General features: G+C 39.1%; 1 protein-coding gene across 5 annotated transcripts in view; it reads right to left on the bottom strand.

Moving 5' to 3' along the window:
• Positions 1-465: 465 nt before the first annotated feature.
• The window catches only part of mtcl1 (microtubule crosslinking factor 1), a 75,883-nt gene continuing 55,438 nt past the window's right edge, over positions 466-20,910 (bottom strand). For 4 of the 5 annotated variants that reach the window (XM_088346592.1, XM_088346593.1, XM_088346594.1 and 1 more), the window contains 7 exons: positions 19,879-19,989; positions 19,566-19,733; positions 16,108-16,383; positions 13,695-14,009; positions 13,277-13,356; positions 10,937-12,332; positions 466-4,235 (listed from right to left, as the gene is read on the bottom strand). In XM_088346592.1, coding sequence (XP_088202718.1) covers positions 4,044-4,235; positions 10,937-12,332; positions 13,277-13,356; positions 13,695-14,009; positions 16,108-16,383; positions 19,566-19,733; positions 19,879-19,989 — 2,538 coding nt within the window. In that variant the 3' untranslated portion in view covers positions 466-4,043. Of the gene's footprint in view, positions 4,236-7,755; positions 7,806-10,936; positions 12,333-13,276; positions 13,357-13,694; positions 14,010-16,107; positions 16,384-19,565; positions 19,734-19,878; positions 19,990-20,910 lie in introns of all 5 variants that reach the window. The other variant, XM_088346596.1, reaches the window with a different exon arrangement.

Here is a 20,910-nt window from a genome sequence, read left to right as displayed (position 1 = left end):
TGAACATTATTATTTGAAGGTTCACATTAAAAAAAAAAAAAGGAAAATCACTTATTTTATTGGTCAGATGAAATATGCTAATTATTTGGGATAGGATTTTTGGGGTTTTTCCTGACTACTTTTGCAAAATTATCAATATTAAAACAATAAAAGGTTTGAATTACTTTAGTTGCGTGTAATGAATGCTAACTTATTGAGAAGGACTTTATATAATTATATATAAATATATATATATATATATATATATATATATATATATATATATATATATATATATATATATATATATATATATATATATATATATATATTATATAATTATATAAAATTTATGGTATTTTTACAATTTTTGGTCGGTGGACCAGATAGAAAAAAGTCAGGCTGTATGTGGCCCTCAGGCCCTAGTTTACCTGGTCAAATTCTGTGTCGGAAACCTGGACAAACAGACACGCAAGAAGACGCTGATCTTGTAAATAAATACACATTCATGTTTAATGACATTAACTGTATATTTACATAAGACTATAGATCGTTTCACATAGATTCTCATCTAAACATTCTTTTCCGACACATTCTGTTCGGACGTACAATTGGGGTTACAAAGACACATCGACGTATGCAGTCATCCACGATAGAAAAAAAAGACAAAAACAAAACAGTTCCAATAGAACAGTGACGAGCGCTCATTTTGTACGTGCACTTAAGTGTTAGTTGTCATGCAAATATTGGACGGGTAACTGCCTCACATAGAAGCACACAGTGGTATGGAAAAGTATGTGAACCTTTTGGAATTTCTCACATTACTGCATAAAATCACTGTCAAATGTGATCAGATCTTTGTCAAAAAAAACTGTCTGCTTTATAATATTTGACCTCTAGATAGCACTGTCTAATGTGAAGAAAAACTACTGCCAAAAGCACAGTGTAGCAGCAAGATGCTTAAACATGGCGGACACTTCTAGATAGGGAAGTAAATATTTCTGGACTTATGACTTTTTGTAATAGTTGACATTGGTATTATATTTCAAGTATTTCCCCCTAGTATTGAAATGAAATGATCTGCATTTATATAGCGCTTTTCAAGTCAAGACTTCCCAAAGCCTTTACAGTGTGCTTCACATTTCCCAATAGCGGCCATGCAGCCATGTAAGGCGCTAACCTGCATATTGGGGGTATTAGGGTTCAGTGTCTTACCCAAGGACATTTCGACATGTAACACAGAGGAGCCGGGAATCGAACCTGCGATCTCTTGATCCCAAGACGAGCTCTCTACCTCCTGAGCCACGCCCCGCCCCGTATTGTATTCAAATCAATGTTTTTTTTTTACTGAAAGTTTTTTTATATTACGAGGAGGCACTAAATACTTCACGCTATCGTTTTAACTAAGACCACAACAAGATGTATATATTCCATTTTTAGCAAACAATGACAGAAGGGGAGAAATAAGTCATCGAACCATTACATACTATATCAGGGATCTCCAACCTTTTTCAAACTAAGAGTTGCTTTTTGCGCAAAGGGCAACCTGTTTGATATACTCAGCTAAAACAAAATGTTTTGATGTTATTACTATGTTATATATTGATAGTAGGGCTACATAGACACACTCAACCAATAAAAAAATCATTTTACTAGAAAATCACAATGACTCATGAACCATTTTCAGACCAGGTCCGCGGGCACCTCATCTGTCCTTAGGGGGCACTCTGGGGCCCGCAGTAGCAAGTTGGAGACCCTTGTACTATATGGTGTGGTCTCGCTGAGGCAGATATTTTGCTTTAATTAAAACTTCTGAAGTTATATACAAGACACTTTACGTGTCTTGTCCAAACCATTACACTACTCAAACATGTATAGGTTTACATTGTTTAATAAAGATATCTTGCAAAAAATGAAAGAAGGGGGATGGAATAAGTAACTTGAAAGACCACATTTTATCTTTTCCCCAAGAAAGTTTCTGCTTCAGATAAAAAACCCAAACATTCATAGTTTTCCATATTTTAATGAATATAGCATCCGACAGGAGGAATAACTGAAACCTCCGCCTAAGGAGACTCAAAAAGCAATCATATCATTTTTCACCCAAAGATTTAAGTCAGTTGTGTGCCCAGTTTTTAACGAGTGTCAGAAATCTACCCTGCCCACTATAAAACATACTGCTGCGATCAAGAATAGTTCATTTGTAATGTTGGGAAAGGGCAAATGTGTTACAGGTTTTCATATTTTAATGATAGCAGGCAAACAATGACAGAAGGGGGAGGAATAAGTAACTGAACTTAGTCAGTGTGCCAGACTTATCTGCAGCTAAAAGAAATGTCATGATAGAGTTATTCCTGCAAAAGAGGGAGCCAGAATAGATAAGATGAGATATTTCAGTTACTTATTCCTCTTGTTTTTTTTTTTTTTTGCACGCTATCCTCATTTAAATATGGGAACCTATAAATATTTGCCTAGTTCTAGTTAAAGCAGACATTGTTTTTTTTGTCATCCAGATCTTATTCAACGGCGATTTTTTGAAGAAATGTCACAAATTCAGAAAGGCTCATTTACTTTTTCATATCGCTGTAGTCTTTCTCTACATCAGTTTGCATTCAAAACACAAATAGAAATGACAACATTGAGTCAGAAGGAGGAAAAAATGACATCATATGTCTCCGCTTCGCACCACAGAAGCGGAAGTTTTGTGCAGTTTTAGAATCAACACAGCCCAAAGTTGGAGTGAGGAATCGGAAAGTGCACGTCTGAATTAGACCGGTAAGGGAGCTTATGGGAAAAGGTGCCTTGAATGGAATATAATGATAATAATTTGTTCCCTTAAATAAATGGGTATCAAAATATAATGTACCAAGAAAAGATGGAACCTTCTGTCAATTAACATGTTTTTGGTATGTTTTTGTTGTGGTTTTTCAAGGAATTCCTTTTAAATATTCCTGCCTGATTTCCTTCAACACAATATTTGGAAAGTCATTTTTCTCTAATACTCTTTTTGTCAGTCAGTATGGAATTTTAATTTTAGTTTAATCAAAATGACTGCGAAAGTCATACTTCAACACAATACTGTGGGAATTGATGATGACAGTAAACACATTTTAAGAAAATGCTAAACATTTGTGGATATCCAGTCAAACAAAAATATATTGGGTGGAAGACAAGAATAGAAAAATACATTTAAATAATTTTCCTCCTTAAATATTTTTTCGAACAAAAATCACTTGTCTGTTTCTCAAATTAACATGTTAGCCAATTTGGGCTTAAATGATCAAGGATTTAGTTAACCCCAACTAAAATTCTGACTTTGGTCTTGGCTATACTCCGTCCCCCTTTTAACAAATTGAAGTATGGAAGCCCAAAAGTGACAAAATAAAAGCTTACTTTTTAAATAAAAATATTTTTGGGGAAAACAAAAAGCAATGATGTAGTTCGATATCAGTTTTCATAACAATTGGCTGGGCTACAAGACAGACACGGCTAATGTCAAGGAAAATTAATCGACCAACTTTAATAGTGAAAAAGTATCTTTTAAAATAAAATTTGAGTTGAAAAAAAAAATAGATTATTCCAAAAAGTATTATTTTTCCTAATACATTTATAAAATATCTCACCATTATAATTGTATTTGATAGGTTTTAAAGAACAGTAAGTACATCTTTTCTCATAACAATACCCTATTTAAAGTCATATTACGGTACATAATTACCTGTTACTTAGAAAAATGGTTTGGTTTCACAAATTCGTTTTTTATTTTATTTGGACAATAGTGGGCTTCCGTATTAAAGTGGGACAAATATGTTAAAAAGACGAGACAAACATAAATGGACAAAATAAATTGTCAAATTTGACGAGGCACCGTATATTAAAAAGCATGTGTGGTCAATTATAATACTTTGTTCCATGACAGTACATTTTAAAAAGTCATTTTGTCGTCGTTACCCCGTTCACCCCCTGAGGTGTCAGCTGGTGTTTCTCAGGTGACCAATGAGATTCTCAGTTTTATTTCGGGGAGCCAATGAACAAGCGGTTATGTCAGAGGTAGAAGACGGGGGTCATTCCGTCGAGTCGCCATCGAAGAAGCTCTTGCATCGTCCCGAAGGTGGAAAAGTGAACCTCCTTCCGGATGTCATCGAAGGGGGCGGTGAAAGGTTGGCCCAGCGAGATGGCGGCCGACGGTTGGCCGGGCGAGCCGGTCGCAGGAAGCGGGAATCCAACGGAGGAGCCACGGGATAGCGAGGGAGTTCCTGTCGATAATAAAGACCAGCTGTTTGGGAATGGGCGTTCTCATGTCCACCATCCATCACAATGACTGAGGAAGAGGGCTCGTTCTTCTCAGTTTAGTGCAGGAGTGTACGTCTCTTAAATTCTCCAAAATTGGTCTCTTTAAACCAAAGGTGGGCTCTGCGGTCCTGAAAGGCTGCATGTCCTGCATGCTTTTGGAGGTTTCTCTTCTTCAACTGAGATGATACAAATGATCAGTTTGTACTCAACTGGTAAAATGATCCTGGTGAGTGGAATCACCTGTATTGACAGGGTTGGGTAGGGTTACTTTAACTGGATTACTTTCAATTACTTTTGGATTACTCCAATACCAAATATGCTAATAAAAAAACAAAAAAACTAAAAATGAATAAAATTACTAAATTTTGTGCAGGCTTGGGGAGTACGGAATACATGGAACGGCAAAAATGATGTTGGCAAGCTGTTTGGATTTATTTTCATTTTGTTTCTGTCGCATTTTATGTTAGTTTTCCCGGAGATCAAAGAAATCAAAGCCAGGAGAGAAAGCTTACCACGTGTTGTGAGTCATAATTTTATTCATATTTAGTTTATTTAGTCTCTTATTGGCATATTTGGTATTGGAGTAATCCAAAAGTAATTGAAAGTAATCCAGTTAAAGTAACCCTACCAAACCCTGTGTATTGAGAAACCTCAAAACCATGCAGGACATGCGGCCCTCGAGGACGGGAGTGCCCACCTCAACCTTAGAAGAACATAGGCAAGACAATCCTCCTTAGAATGAGTCTTTGCAAATTGCGGTTAAGTGAAGTTGCTTTAACTCAATTGCGATACTGGGAATAACTTTATCACAGTAGACACCCTGGGATACGACATTTAATTCCGAAGCGGGGGTTGCCAGGTTAAATTATATGATTAAATAACATTAGAAATATATTTACATGAAAAGGACAAATTGTATTTTATTTACCTTTGATGTGACGCAGCGGATTAAATGTAAAACTGGTTTATAAACTTCAACTCTAGCTTTATTGAGTTTTTCCTAGCCTTCATGTAGGTTTTAGATGAGGGAATGGTGTAATAATAGTCCGTAGTTTGCAATAGTCTGGTCTGTGTAGCCCTTTGAGACTCCTTGTGATTAAGGGCTATACAAATGAGCATGACTTGACACTCAAAGAGAATACTTTGATGCTTCAATCAGGTCCCTTTTCTTAACAATTATCCCGATCGTCAATCAGTTGCGGCCATATTCCTTCGCTTGGGTAACGATAGGCGTGTCTTGTCCGCATTTCTTCATAATTGCAAACTTTGTTTCAATGGCTATCATGTTTTTTCTTCTCCCAGTAGCATCAGTGCAAGTCTTTAGACATATAGCAGTTTGAAAAAATACAACTTGCAAAAATTTTCCAACACAAACCAGATTCTGAAGCGAACAAAGAGAGTGCAAAGCCTCGTAGGAGGGAGGTTAGCCAATATCATATCGGGTTTTTAATGATTCAGTGATGTAAACCAATAGCATACGATACTCTTATATAACATTAACCATTAGCACACAGGCATCTTAGAGACATATAAAGGCACTTTACTCGCACAGCCATTTGCACAACTAAAAAGACTATTTTATTGATGTCATATGGTATTGGAAACACTGTGACGAGGGGCTGGAAAAACATATTATTCCTCATTGTTACACGGAGGTCTTCTGTATTAGTTATGGACTTATTTTAAAGAAGTACCTGTATCCAGGATTTTTTATGACCAGGCTACATTTTTGACACACATTCTAGGGAAGAAAGTCCTTGCCTGGTTGTGCTAAAGTACTTAGCCCGGTAAAAATGTACAAGCTTCATGTGTGTTTGAAGACCACACAATCATTACATACTTTGGCACAAAAACACCACTTATATAGTTGACCAGGGAGGGAAGAGAAGTTGCTTTGATTCCCTCCCACACAGTATCACACACCATGCAACAAAATTATCTGAAAACAATGTAGGCCAACGTGATCAACTCAGGGAAAACAAATCCACATAAAACACATGTAGGGCCTTACCTATTAATTTTGTATACCCTATATTAGAATTGGTTCTTTTAAAACCACTCGAAAAGCCCCAGACGTGTTTTACGAATGCGTTTTCTTAAGTGTGGAGTTCGATGATGGCACAAAACACGACGTCACATACTGTCCATGGACTGGAACTGGGAAAGGATGAATGAGGGTGAAAAGGAATTAAAAAAAAAAAAACATTTTTATTTATTTCAAAAACTAAAATGCCTATAACGACCTCGTTACGACTTAAGTATAGGATAAACACCGCCAAAGTACACACGAAGCTATAAAGTAAACAACAGGGTTGGGTAGGGTTACTTTAACTGGATTACTTTCAATTACTTTTGGATTACTCCAATACCAAATATTCTAATAAAAGACAAAAGACCCTAAATATGAATAAAATTATTAAATTTTGTCCAGGCTTGGGGAGTAACGGAATACATCGAATGGCAAAAATGATGTTGGCAAGCTTTGGATTTATTTTTCACATTGTTTCTGTCGCATTTTATGTTAGTTTTGCCGGAGATCAAAGCCAGGAGAGAAATCTTACCACGTGTTGTGAGTCGTAATTTTATTCATATTTAGTTTCTTTTGTCTTTTCTTAGCATATTTGATATTGGATTAATCCAAAAGTAATTGAAAGTAATCCAGTTAAAATAACCCTCCCCAACCCTGGTAACCAACGTAAACTAGATGTTGGGTGTTGTGTTGACCTCTAGGGGGCAATAAAGCATTCCAATGAAAACATGGTATCAATCATTCAATAGAAATCTGAAAACTAATAGTAGTACCTTTAGTGATGATTTTGTACTATCGTTTCATTATATTGAATTTCAAATGAAGAAAAACAACAGTTCTTTATTTTCTAGAAATAAGTTAACGTTTTGAGTTAAAATAGATGATTATACTACATTTGATTTAGAAAAGAAGTCAAGAGCAATGATTTATTAAGGAAGTTCCAAAATAACCTTCCATAAAAATCCAAAACATATTCAGTAGTGTAATTTGATTTAGGGTCTTTCAACGTGAAAACTATAAGCATTCAACCCAAAAATTAGAATAGAGCAGGGATCCCAAATCGTTTTGAAGTCAAGAGCTACATTTTTGTAACAGATAATTAGCATGAATGGCTACCTGTTTGATATGCATTTGTAAAACAAGTTATCTTCTTATAACTATGTTGTCATTATGTTCTTACCAGGTTTTAATTATTAGAGCTAAGGCTAAAATTTCACTGGTCAGCTACTTTCAGAGCCGGTCCAGGGGCTACTCAGGTCTACCTGATGCACGCAAGTCCAACATTGTTGTCACCGGAAGAGAAAATAAAAGGGCGTTGATGGTAAATGTGAACTTTTCGAATATTCTTCCCGTGGCCCTGTGAAGCATGCATTGTAATGACAGAAAGAGTGACACATCAATATCGAAGTGGAGGAGGCAGATGTTCCATGGGGCTCGGAGAAGGAAAAACTTACATAGTGGAGACTTACAGTCCCCATGGAGTGGTTAGTATGACAGTGTGCTTCTGGAGCAGCAAGGGGATCAGAGGGAGGGATAGACAAACCAGGAAAATTTTAGGTTGACGAGGAAGACCGGGGAATGACCTGGGGATATAAACATCGGGGAAGGCTGTAGGATGTACTACCAACTGCCATGTTAAGGAAGAGCAATAGGGTTTCCCACAATTCTCGTACAGCGTTATCAGACTATGTTTGCATGCAGGCAATAATCAGAAAGAAGATATTGCAACCAAATAAACCGTTTACATCTCTAGTGATAAACGAATATCATGAAGTTTGCGAGTATTTAAATTACCGAGGGGGAAGTGGGAACGACATCATTACACAGACGATGTTTCCACATTTCAATTTTGACATTCAATCAAAGATGATTTCATTCATGTCTCTCACTAAGTACCATGCTTGCTTGCTCCAATGCTCCACCAATGAGCTCGATTGCTTGTAGGATGTGCACATACATGGCTAACAAAAAGCAGAAAACTGGAACATTGAGATAAACGTTTCTTGATTTCTGTCATGTTGGTTAGTTGAATATTAGGACTCCTTTTTACATTCCAATAGTTTGAGATAATTGACATTGAACTTTTGACGGTGCAGGACCACCAGGTTCCGCAGTAGTCTAGTCCCCCTGGCCATTAGACTGTTAAATGGTCAATCTAACATATAGTTAACCTAAATCTTAACGGCTGCTAATCTGACTTTTTGCACTACTGGCAGTTCTTTATAGCTTGCCACTCCTTGCACATTTGCTCTCTGCACTATTGTACTTACAGCGTTATTGTTACAGTTTTAATGTTACTGTTTACCTGACTTGTTAACCTGAATGCCCATTTTGCACATCTGGTTAGCTACTCCTCTTGCACTATCGGCACTATGGTAAAATACTATACGTAGCCATAATACAATACAACTTTTACTTATATCTGTACATTCGAGGAAACTGTGCGGGTCAGATGTATCGACATTTCGTTCTGTATACACGTGTACTAGAATGACAATAAAGTAGATCTGAATCTGAATAATTATTTGAGTAATCAGCAATATTAAAACAATATGACTTGTAATATTTCAGTTAGGTTTTAATGAATAATCTCATTAAATTTCCGCCAAGTGTTTCGTATTGTCGGCTCACCCCAAATTTTGATCTTGGTGCATCCCTAATTTAAAAATACTCGTATGCAAATAATTAATGATATTTTAGAGTGGGTAACAGACAATATACATTTTTCGACACTTTATTTTAATGATTTATTTGATTTTTAATTTTATTTTAATGATCACTTCTGCCGTACATTAAAAAGTCATTCTCACCAGTCGACAAGAAGCCCAAACTTCCATCAATTATTTTGAACCATCTTTGAAAAAACTCGAGTAATATTTAAGAAAATCAATATTCCATTTTACCCGATAGTTGTCTTGCCATCTTAGATTATCCCAGTTGGACATCAAAGTGCTTAGTCCGGTGTTGATTATTATTTTGATTTCTATAAAAACTTCTCTTAAAATACGAAGATCTGGATAAGGCTTCGGTTTCTTTTCATGATTTTTGTTGTTGTCCGTTGTTGTCCAGAAACGTATGGTAATTACCTCCGATCTTCCCCCATTCTCTCATTAATAGTGCTTTAGTGCGAGGAATGTCTGTAATGATTAGACCAATACAAGTTCTCAAGTTATGCCCAAAAACACTCAAAAAGTCTGACATTTATCGTACAGCCGTTTGATCATTTTCTCTTGATATTCTTTTAATTAGAATTTTAGTTCAAACTAGTATACGAGATGGACAAAGGTAGCGTAAAATATTATAGTTTGATTGTCGGCCCTCAGATACAAATTTAAAAAAAGGTCAGAAATTCACAATTAATTTGTTACTAATACCCCATAATTTTTACAGCTCTGCATTGGTGAAGATTGATTCTTGCTAAGAGGATTATCTACAACTTTAGAAAAATAATCCCCAGTTTACCCAGAGTTATGATAAATCGTTACGCTAATTTGTAATCATGATCCATTTTATATCTTGCTTGCACATTCATTTGGTCAGGGGAAGTTTTAGCATATCATTAAGTAAGACTTAAATCCTAGCAAAGCTCATGAAACTGTTGGTCCTGAAACACAAGAACCCGAAAAGAATCACCAGTCACTTAGAGTAATCTCAAAGAAAGCGGGCTTCAACGTTTTGATTAACAGCATCTCCCTTAAACAGTCTCCCCGAGTCCTTTACTTTTGCTTTAAACTGAAAACCTCAAAGACTAGGCTTGACTTTTTGTTGATAATCATTGTACTTGAATTACATTGCTTGAAAAGTGTCGCATGTTTACATTTGACTATTCTATACAACGTTATAATGGATGCTTAGGCCATGAAGCAAAAACTTTTCATAACTACAACTAAAACAGTTTACCTATGATCCCTCAGCAGGGATATTTTTAGGCCAACAAGCACTGTGGGACTTGTAGTACGCAGACAAATGATACGAGTGAACTCCAACTCACTTGCTAATAAGCCTTATGTGTGGTTAATTTCTCCAGAGCAATATCGGTTTTATTTTTTCGCCCCCTCAGAAAAAATGCTGCAATACATACATAGTGTATGCAACAGTTCTATCTGTCCATATATAGTGTAAGTCATGCTTCTTGCAAGCCACACTCAGCACACCTTGTAAACGCACAGGAAGCAGCAATACAGCAAATTGGGAGGTCAAATATTTGTTGGTTTTGGCGAATGAGATGAATGAAATCATTTTTTAATATCAAAAAATAGATGCACAAATTACATATGTCTTGCTTGTTCTTCCTTGTTAGTCTTATTTGCTCGCAAACTACATATATTCGGGCTTGTTTGATTGTCACTAGTATTGTAAGTGATTATTTCGGATTGCTCCAATCAGCGTCCAGGAAAGAGAAGGCAGTTCTCTGATTAGTTTGCTGTTAAAGGCGCTGTATGCAAAAATCCTCAGAATTAGTACCAAAAAAAAATTCACAATGCATCAAGGACGTAAAACTCAACATGTTATAAGCAAGGGAACACTGTATGAGCGCCTTCATGATATACAAAACAGACACTTAGCAGATACCGTTAATGTCATCATACCTTTTTAACATTTCCTACGTTAAAATTCAATAGTGGATATATTTACCTCCATACACACAGGCTGTGCTCTATCTGTGCTCCCTGCCTGCATCCTTCTCTCATCCTGAAGCTTTTTACTGAGAATGCGGGTGGCATTCTCACCCAACGTATGGCCCGGGGGTGCTGACAGGTCCTGTCGAATGCTCACCACGTTCCGGTCCCCCTGCGTCTCCACTATAAGCTGCACGGGACTTGGAGAGCGGCCCCTGGCACTCCTGAGTTCAGAACCGTGGTCAGTGTTGGGTTGGGAGCGACTGGGCGACTTGTTAAACTTCTGAATGGCGTCGTAGGCGACGGGCGTGTGGTCGATAATGTTGAAGAGACTGGAGAGACCGTCATTGATGGTGGTGTGGACTGGGCTATCCCGGGTGGTGGTGGAGCGTGCCCATGCAGACTCACTGTTGCCCTTTTGGGGGGTTGTTGGGGTGGCCGCACGGCTGTTGTTGGAGATGTCCGCTTTGTTGGATGAGGACATCTTGCGCTGGAGTTTTGGTGAGCCATACTTTGGCGAGCAGCATGGCCGCTCAAACTTACTCTGGATCACCGGCGAGTACTGCACCTTCCTGGTGTTCCGTGACGGGGATGAAATTGGGGTGTTTCCCCCTTTCGGAGTAAGGCAGCGGTGAGGGCTGCTTGTTAAGTTCCTCAGCAGGTCTGTCTGCAAACCAACACTGATGGTCTGTGTGGTTTGAGTGCCCCTTGTAGTGAAGCCGTTGGTCTGACAGGCTGTGTCATGAACCACGAGCCCAGGTGGCGAACGGATGGCATTCCTCACAGAAATGGCCACCTCCTTCATGTCATCGCTCATGTTCCGAGACAGTTGGAGGTCCAGCGAGGAAGCAAAACCCACGGTAGGGCAAATGGGGGACTGGTTCGGAGAAGTCCTCATCCCCCCAGTTTCCAGGAGGCCACATGGCCACCTTCCACTGCTGAACACCTCATCTGACCCACTAGCTGCCTCCCCGTCACTTCTCACCTTGGTCCCCTTCGGGTAAAGGAGGTTAGATTCTAACTCCGGCCCGGATCTGGTAGGGCTATGGAGGATGTGGACCCCGTAGGTGCCCTCTCCCACACTTGCCCGACTGTTAAGTGTGCTGGTGGTGGTCAGGCTGGCGCTAGTTGTGAGGAACCAGGAAGAATGTTCAAATGACTCAGTGACCGGTTCAATCCCCCGGGACTCTGATGGTTTGTCGATCCATGCATCGCGAGTGTGGCCGGTGGCGGTAGATGAATAGAAGTCCCATCCCTTATTGTTAAACTCCTCAATGTACTTGAAGTCATCTGGCGAAAGAGGCGGGGTAACATCGTCTTGGCCTTGCTCACCATGGCGCGTCTTGTCGGGAAGAAATGGTGAGCTGTCCATCAGACGTTGGAAATCGCTCATGGAGCATACAGACTTGGCTCTGGATGGAATACACACAAAGAACTCATCCTATATTTGTCATCAACTTGTAAAAATTAGATTCCCACTGAAATTAAAGAAAGCATTTTGTTTTAGTCTAGGAATTTAAGGTTTAAATTTGTTTCAGACATGAAGATCAAAGGATACATTACACCAGAGTTTAAATATACTAAAAGCAGACATGGGGACTTGAGACTTAGTGACTTGGACTCGAGTCGACTCGAGTCGCTGTTTTTATGACTTGTGACTTGACTTGGACTTGGCAATCTAAGACTCGGGACTTGACTTGTGACTTGACTTGCCCAAGAAAAAAATACTTGGGACTTACTTGGGACTTGAAGGTGAAGACTTGAGACTTACTTGAGACTTGCACATGTGTGACTTGGTCCCATGTCTGACTAAAAGTCATCTGGTTGTGGAGTTATATCTTATTTATTGTTCGGTAGACCCCTGGCATACTGCGGCCGTGGCTTAGAATGGTTTCACTTTACGTTGTGGAATTCGATGGGTTATTTTCCGACCCCTCTTTACGGCATTTTGCCCACTATGTGAAATCAGCAACTTATTTTATATAAACTTGACAGTGTTGTGCTATTGGTTCGCATCATATATAGATGTTAGTTTGCTGTTGGTTTATATTGTATCATGGCATCATGAGAAAAAAATAAATAAATAAATAAATACAATTATATATATATATATATATATATATATCACTTATAGTGTTATTTAGTCATACGCATGTATATTGCATATAAGTAGTACTTACTTAATATATAAATTTAATGATGATGTACCAGGGATTTGAAACACATTATAAACCTATGGTAAGGTTTTCTATACCCCGCTATATTGCAATTTTATTTTGCGCTTGCAAAATCAGAACAGATTGTTGTTGTATACCAGGGGTGTACTGTTTTATTAATGTTGCAGCTAAAAACTCACCTCAGCAAACTACCACCACCCATCTCTTCATCAAGGTCCAACTCGAGGGCTCCTTCTTTTTCAGAAAGCATGTTAAGTGCCTGAAAGACAAGAGCTGTCAAAACTATTTAAGACTCATCCATTCATTCATTTTGTTGATTTGAGAGACTTGTCTGGCACTTTTAACTTGTTGTACAAGCTCTACTCCTAATCAAAAACTGAAACTGAAAAATTTCCTTTAGAAGTGTAATTGAAAAATACACAAGTATTCAACCCTGATCTTCTCCTGCTGCTCTTTCATTCCCACATTCAATTTCTGATCCTGGGAAATTAGATTTAGAATATAAGGCGTATTCAATCCCAAATTGATATCGAGCGTTTTTCAAAATGAAGCACCACATTGAAGACACTCGCCAAAGCTGCAAATTGTATACTTTACCTCCTTCATGCAAGGGAACCTCTTCTCGCTATCCAGCCTGCAGGGAGGTGGAACCTCCAGACCAGCAAGGGGGTCCAATGAAAGAGCATCCAGGAACGGGCTTTCCGTTGGAGTTCTCAGCCTCATAGCAGCAGCCCCTACTTGCTCTGCCAGCACAGTGTCTGAATCCGAAAGGGACCGGATTGGCGGCAGCACAATCGGTACGGAAGACCGTGGTGAACGTGGTGATCTCGGTGAACGTGGTGAACGGGCACCGGAGCATGAACCATTGTCTTCTGTACCCTCGCCTTGGCGGCAGCTCAGGTCCCTCTGCAGCTGACATAGGGAAAAAAGTACTGTTGAATATAATTTTCTTGTCACCAATATTCAACATAAAAGGCTAATGCTAACAAGTGGCAGAAAAATTACATTATCATAAATGAATTACTCAATGTTACATAGCTTCTTTTGGGCTTCAAATAGTTTTATAAATACAGTACCCACAACTTAAATTACTGTATTAATGAAATACAGGATGTATCCAAATGAGTACAGTAGACCCCCGGGATATGATATTGATCATTATGAGGTGGGAATCACAAAGTAAAACCGCTGTATAGCGAAGGATTGTCATGGCCCTTAAAGATTTCCATGCCTTAATTGCTTCCTTATTTAAATATAATCTAGATCGTCAATTGATTACTGTCATAACTTTTTACTGTATGTAATAATGAGTAGACCTTTATATTTTTTGCTAATTCCAAGCTTCGTTTCCATGGTTGTCATGTTTCTGCTTCTCCTTTTAGCATCACTGCGAAGATTGTCATGCCCTTTGAAGACTTAGGGATCGGCGATTGGTTACGGCCATGTAACTTAGTGAAGGTAGCCATTTGTGTGCCTTCTTCGTATTCCTTGATAATTGCTTGCTCCGTATTTCAGCCAATAGAATATTGGCATTTTCATGAGGACGTGATGCAAGCCAATAAGGGACCAGCTATTTAATGACATCAACCAGTAGCAAACAGGCATCTTAGAGACATAAATCATACGCACAAACGCCGCAAAGTTCGAGTTTTAACTTCCCAACTTGTGCAATTTCTTTGTATATTTTGCTAACCACAAGCCTTGCTTCCAATGTTATATTTTTGCTTTTCTTTTTAGCATCACTGCAAGCCTTGAGACCTATCGCGAATACATTCAGTACAAAAAAAACATATTGTATCACCGACTTGCAAAGTCTTTATGAAGCATACAATATTAGATAGATAGATAGATACTTTATTCATCCCCGAAGGGAAATTCACTTTTCCAGCAGCATCCCTAAGCTGAGAACAATCGAAAATAACTGAGAACAATCGAAAATAACACGGGAGCTGCTGGAGTGGCTGCCATTCGTGACGGCGCCGGAGAAACGATTCAATTTGAATCATGTACAAACAAACAAATGAATCATGTACAAGAAACGATTCAATCTGAATCATGTACAAACAAACAAACAATTGAATCATGTACAACAAACAAAATATTTATGTTTCAATAAGTGGAGTGTTAATAAAATGGGGGGAAAATAATTTCTGATACTGATATAACCACGTAAAACTAATTTTAAGTTACCTGTCCAAATGAATGTTGTGCCATCTCACCTTTCCCACTCTCTCTGCTCGCTCCTGAAACTTTATCAAATAGTCCAAAATTTTACCTCATCTTCTCCGCTCACCTCGTCGTCCTCTTCTCCTTCCACTTCGCACTACAGAGACTTATGCTACACGTGCAAATTTCCTCTGTAGTGTTCCAAATTCTGATAATCTCAAAGTCAAGATTGGTGCGTGCATAGCCTAAGCAATGCTGATAATATAAGGTGTCACACCAACACACCCTGTTTTGGCTGCATGTTGCCAAGGAGTCCTTAATATGGAAGCTCATTTAATAATGTATGTTCACTGTTGAGACACTCTATAAGAAAACCCACAGAACCAAGTGACACACAGTGAAATGAAATGCACATAAACATGAGATTTGAGCCAGTTTAGAAGTTTTGATGAATTTATTATATAGAGAATGAAAAAAGAAAGACATTGTGGGAGGTAGTTCAGCCAATAGCATATCGGCATTTTTATGTTGATGACAAAACCAATACCAGACCAGCATTTTATGACTTCAACAAACAACAGGCATTTTAGAAATGTGAATCCACTTACTGTAAGTACAAACACTGTAAAGTTTTAATTTGTTTTGGATGTTTTTGGATATGCGAAATAATTTGTTTTTGATTTTGTATGGTGGAAAAAACGTTAAGAACGTTAAAAAATTAAAATGTCGTATCCAGGGAGTCTACTGTTTAAAAAAAATAGATAAAATACCGCAATCTTTAAAGATCTTATGTAAGACCACGACAATTCAATTCAAAAAACTAAGTTGCCGAAAAACTATTTACCCTCTCCATCTTGTGGTGTAGCTCTCTGGTACCACCATCCCACTCCTGCTTTTGCCGCTCAAACTGTTCCAGGAGCTCGGCCCTCTCGCGACTCCATCGCTTCTCCCCGTGCTGTAACCGCCAGCGGAGGTCCAGCGAGGTGTTGTTGCTCTCGGCAAGAAGCCGCCGGTGCTCCTCACGCTCCTGCTTCAGGGCACAGTCGGGGTCCCGGGACAATGTCTCGCCTTCGCCGCCCTGGGCCTGCCCCCGCGGGCTTCCTCGGGCTTCTTCCTCCACCTGCACGGTACATACTATTATTGTACAGCTTCTGTAAGCATTTTCATTAAGTTCTAAACATAATAATCTAGCGCTTACTCTGAAAAAAAGAGTTAAGGGAAACATACAGTTTAACAGGGAAATTAGGTTTGGATTAGTACGGCAGGGTGTCTGAATGAAAACGACTTTTTTCTGAATTTGACCAGTTTTTAATGTCACATTCTCCCTCGGTGACATACTCTTGATAACGTTTTTTTCACCAGTGCCTTCACTGAAATAAACTGATTTTGGATTTTTTTGTATTTGGGTAAAAAAAATGTAAAATTTACATTATTTTAGGTTGTTTTAACTAGAAAACGTGAAAAATAACACAATTAGCAATATTATCTACGGATGTTCCTCTTTTTACATTAAAGTTTTCGGTAGAAATACATTGGGGATGATATTTAGTATTATATGAGTATATTAGCTGGTTATTTACATTTTAAGTTTAATAATTCTTATTTGACTATATTTTCACTCGTTTTTAGTAAAATAGGAGACACAACACTGAGCAAAACAATCTTATATGGCAGACAGAAGAGGATTTTATTTTTTGGGTATATATATATATATATATATATATATATATATATATGGGCAGCACGGCGGCGCAGTGGTTAGCGCTTGTGCGGCACAGTTCATGTCATGGGAACCTGTCGTGGGTTCAAATCCAGCTCCAGACTTCCTGTGCGGACTTTGCATGTTCTCCCCGTGCCTGCGTTGGTTTCCTCCGGGCACTCCGGTTTCCTCCCACGTTCCAAAAACATGCATTTCAGGTGAATTGGCCGGTCCAAATTGTCCCTAGGTGTGAATGAGCGAATGAGTTGTCTGTCCCTGTGTGCCCTGCGATTGGCTGGCAACCAGTTCAGGGTGTCCCCTGCCCACTGCCCGGAGATGGCTGGGATGGGCTCCAGCCCCCCCGCGACCCTAATGAGGATAAGCGGTACGGCTAATGAGATGAGATATGATATATATATATCATTAGCTGTACCGCTTATCCTTATTAGGGTCGCGGGGGGCTGGAGCCCATCCCAGCCATCTCCGGGCAGGGGACACCCTGAACTGGTTGCCAGCCAATCGCAGGGCACACGGGGACTCACTCGCTCAGTCACACCTAGGGACAATTCGGACCGGCCAATTCACCTGAAATGCATGTCTTTGGAACGTGGGAGGAAACCGGAGTGCCCGGAGGAAACCCATGCAAGGACGGGGAAAACATACAAACTTCGCACAGTAAGGCAGGTAGCTGGATTTGAACCCACGCAGGAGGGTCCCACGACCTCAGAACTGTGCCTCACACGCACTAACCACTGCGCCGCCCATATATATATATATATATATATATATATATATATATATATATATATAGGGATGTGATTTGACCAAAGTGAAATTATCTGAAAATTAGGCGGGGATCTAGCGGGCACCCAACTAGGTCCAGGGCAGTGCCCTGGTGGGGGGACAAGTGGGGCGAAGCCCCCCGGAGCTCATGGGATTTCCGTGTTTTTAAGTACTTTCAATGCACTCAGATGACAAAGAAATAGACAAAAAAACAGCATAAATTTTCAATGTATTTTGAACCATCCCATATAAAATTAAAGTTTAAGTCAACTCAAAATCAGTCACATTAAAAAACATTGGACTGCCTTTGCTTTTAAAAACTATCACTGAGAATATCATCATATCTAACTCATGTGATTACTAAGTTAACACATAAATCATGTTGAAGAGTTCAAATTTCATGAACAAATAATTGTATCATGACCAAATGAAAAGTAACTCATATTAGAACATACCACAAATGTCTTTGTTATAGCAGAAGATGTTATCTATAAATGAAAGTACTGTAGTGGGTTGTACATAATTCACCCACGGAACCATTGTTTAGATAGCGAGTTCCTAGGGGGACTCTTAATTCGGCCGGTTCTAGCCACTCTCGTGTTTGTTTTGTTATTGCCAGTTTAAATGTCATTAAAGCAGCTTTCGTTGGCACCTTTGTTTGACACTCCGCCTACGACTCCCGTCTCTACTCGCTACATTGGATCACGTCGGGGTCACCAACATTTGTAGATAATTCCTTCTCTAACCAGTCCGATTGAAACTTGTTTTTTACGATCTTAGCAATTTCTTTAACTCGCGGAGCATCTTTGCGTTCGATCTCGGACATCTTTCTTTAAACACTCGGCAAAAACGTGTGTGAAATGAACAATGGCATACTCCTACGCCTTTATAACAAGCGCGTTTATTGGTCAACACAGGGACTTCAACCATTCGCAAGTACGTTTCATTTCAGTTACGGAAACACTAAAATGGAATGCTGTCGAGACGAAATCGTTTTTTTTACCAATTAAAAAATCGGAAATTTTAAAATTTTATTTTTGGAGATAAAAAAAGCGGAATTCCGCGAATTAGCGGAAAAATCACACCCCTGATATATATATATATTATATAAATTCTTTTTAATTTAGCAAACCTTTTTATTTCATGATTTGGTAAAAAAGATTTGTTAAAATAGAATAGAACTTATTTTCATTGCAACATGTCAAATGCACAACAAATTAAAAAGTGCCATCCTCATAAGAGGGGAGAGCTCAAAAATATATTTTAGTTTTCCTTTGGGTGATGTAACTTGAGCTGGTACATTGGAGGTAGCAGGTGGATGCAGAAGGGGGCTGGTGACAGCAGATTAAAATCGAAACTGATTTTAAAAGTTTAAGCCTGTGGTGTCACAGGAGATTGCATACAGGTCAAATTTTGATGGAAATGTGAACCATCTCAGAAAAACAGGATTTCACCCAAAAATGAGGTAAGTTATAGGTATGACTGGGTCAAGGCTCGAACCTGTGACCTCCCAGTCCCGGGGCGGGCACCCGACCTTACGTCTGCCACTTTACATCACAAACAGTGCGCACCGCATAATCGGGCGCACCACACAATTTGAAGAAAATCTGAAGACTTTTGTGTGCGCCTTAAAGCCGTGAAAATACGGTAATTAAAATGGATAAAATAGTCCTCAATATGACATTTTTTTCATACCTTTATTCCGAACGGCAATCTCAGTAAATATACTCCGACATCATTAACGTCAACATGTTCACTGTTGCTTTGTGGTATTGGGTTCCTGCGGGGTCAAGCCTGGCTGAGCGGCCATCTGCACGTACCTGAGCGAGCTGGCACTTCATCTCGGCCCATTTCATTTCCCACGTGGCTTTGTCGTTGGCATAGGCCCGCTGCAGTTGGCAGCGCCGCGCCTCTTCCTCACGCAATTCCTCGCGAAACTGCTCCGGCAGAGTGCGGAGTGCCTGCAGCATTCGCCTGTTCTCCGCAAACTGCAAAGAGGTTGGCTGTCAGTTCAAGCTTTAAGTCAGGTTAGCTGCATTAGTCAGTAAGTAATACTTATGCATTCATTCAGTGTTTTTTTTTTCTTACACTGGTTTGTTTTTTAATTTCTCTGTCTTCAGTTTTTGGGATTACCTGTTGCTGGTATTGCAGGTGTCCATCAGGCGAAGGCAAAGCGGACCCGCCGTCATCCTCTGCCTGTTGTATTATACCGCCCAGCTCAGCGGTGCTTGACACCTTCTCCACCTGAATAAAAAGGAACATCCCACCATTAGAATACTGCAAAATAGTTATGACTGTAGCTTTCCTTTCCGACATGCAAGGACAGCGCTATTGTGGCATGAGTTGCATGTTACAGGTTATAGCGTCCCTATTTTATGATATTTTCAATTTTCGATGTGTAATGCGATGTTTTTCAGTCCTTCGTTGCAGCATTTTTCCAACCATACGACATCAACAACAAAATAATTTGCGTGCCCAAAATCCTTGCGTGTTTTTGCATATTTTGTCTCTAGGATGCCTGTTTGCTATTGGTTGACATCATACAAGATACAGATCTGCTATTGGTTGTCACAGCTTCATGGAGAGGCCAATATGCTATAGGCTGAACTCCCTCCCACAATGCCTTTGTCGATTTCGTTCTATTCAAAGTCTCATGCAACAAACTTGATTTTTCATTTTTTTTTTATAAATGAATCTTGCAGTGATGAAAATGGTAGTTATGATAACCATGGAAACAGATCTTGAGATTATCAAGAAATATGAAGAAGGCTCAGGCATCGTTACCCTCGCTAAGGAATATGGCTGTAACCGATCGACTATCAGACAGTTATTAAGAATAAGGAGGCGATTAAACAAAGTCTTCTAAGATCAGTGCAATTCTCGCAAGTAGAAGTTTTAAACTCGTTTTTTTTTTAGTCCGCTGCCTCTTCCTCCCCTCTGCATCCACCCACTCACCCCACTGTACCAGATCAAGTCAAATGTCAGTTTTCCTCTACATGAATTAATAATTTTATTAAAACATTTACATAGACATTACATACAAGTAGTACTTACTATATACGGGTAGTACTTTTTTTCTATGGTTTGATGTCAAGGTTCCTAGAGATTAAGGCAAGTTAAGTCAAGTCAAGTCATTTTTATTTGTATAGCCCTAAATCACGAAGA

This window comes from Urocampus carinirostris, chromosome 1 (genome assembly GCF_059441175.1).
Source record: "Urocampus carinirostris isolate Australia breed hairy pipefish chromosome 1, RoL_Ucar_1.0, whole genome shotgun sequence".
Lineage (NCBI taxonomy): Eukaryota > Metazoa > Chordata > Actinopteri > Syngnathiformes > Syngnathidae > Urocampus > Urocampus carinirostris.
The sequence above is the reverse complement of the archived record's forward strand: the minus strand, read 5'-3'. Positions and strand labels throughout refer to the sequence as shown.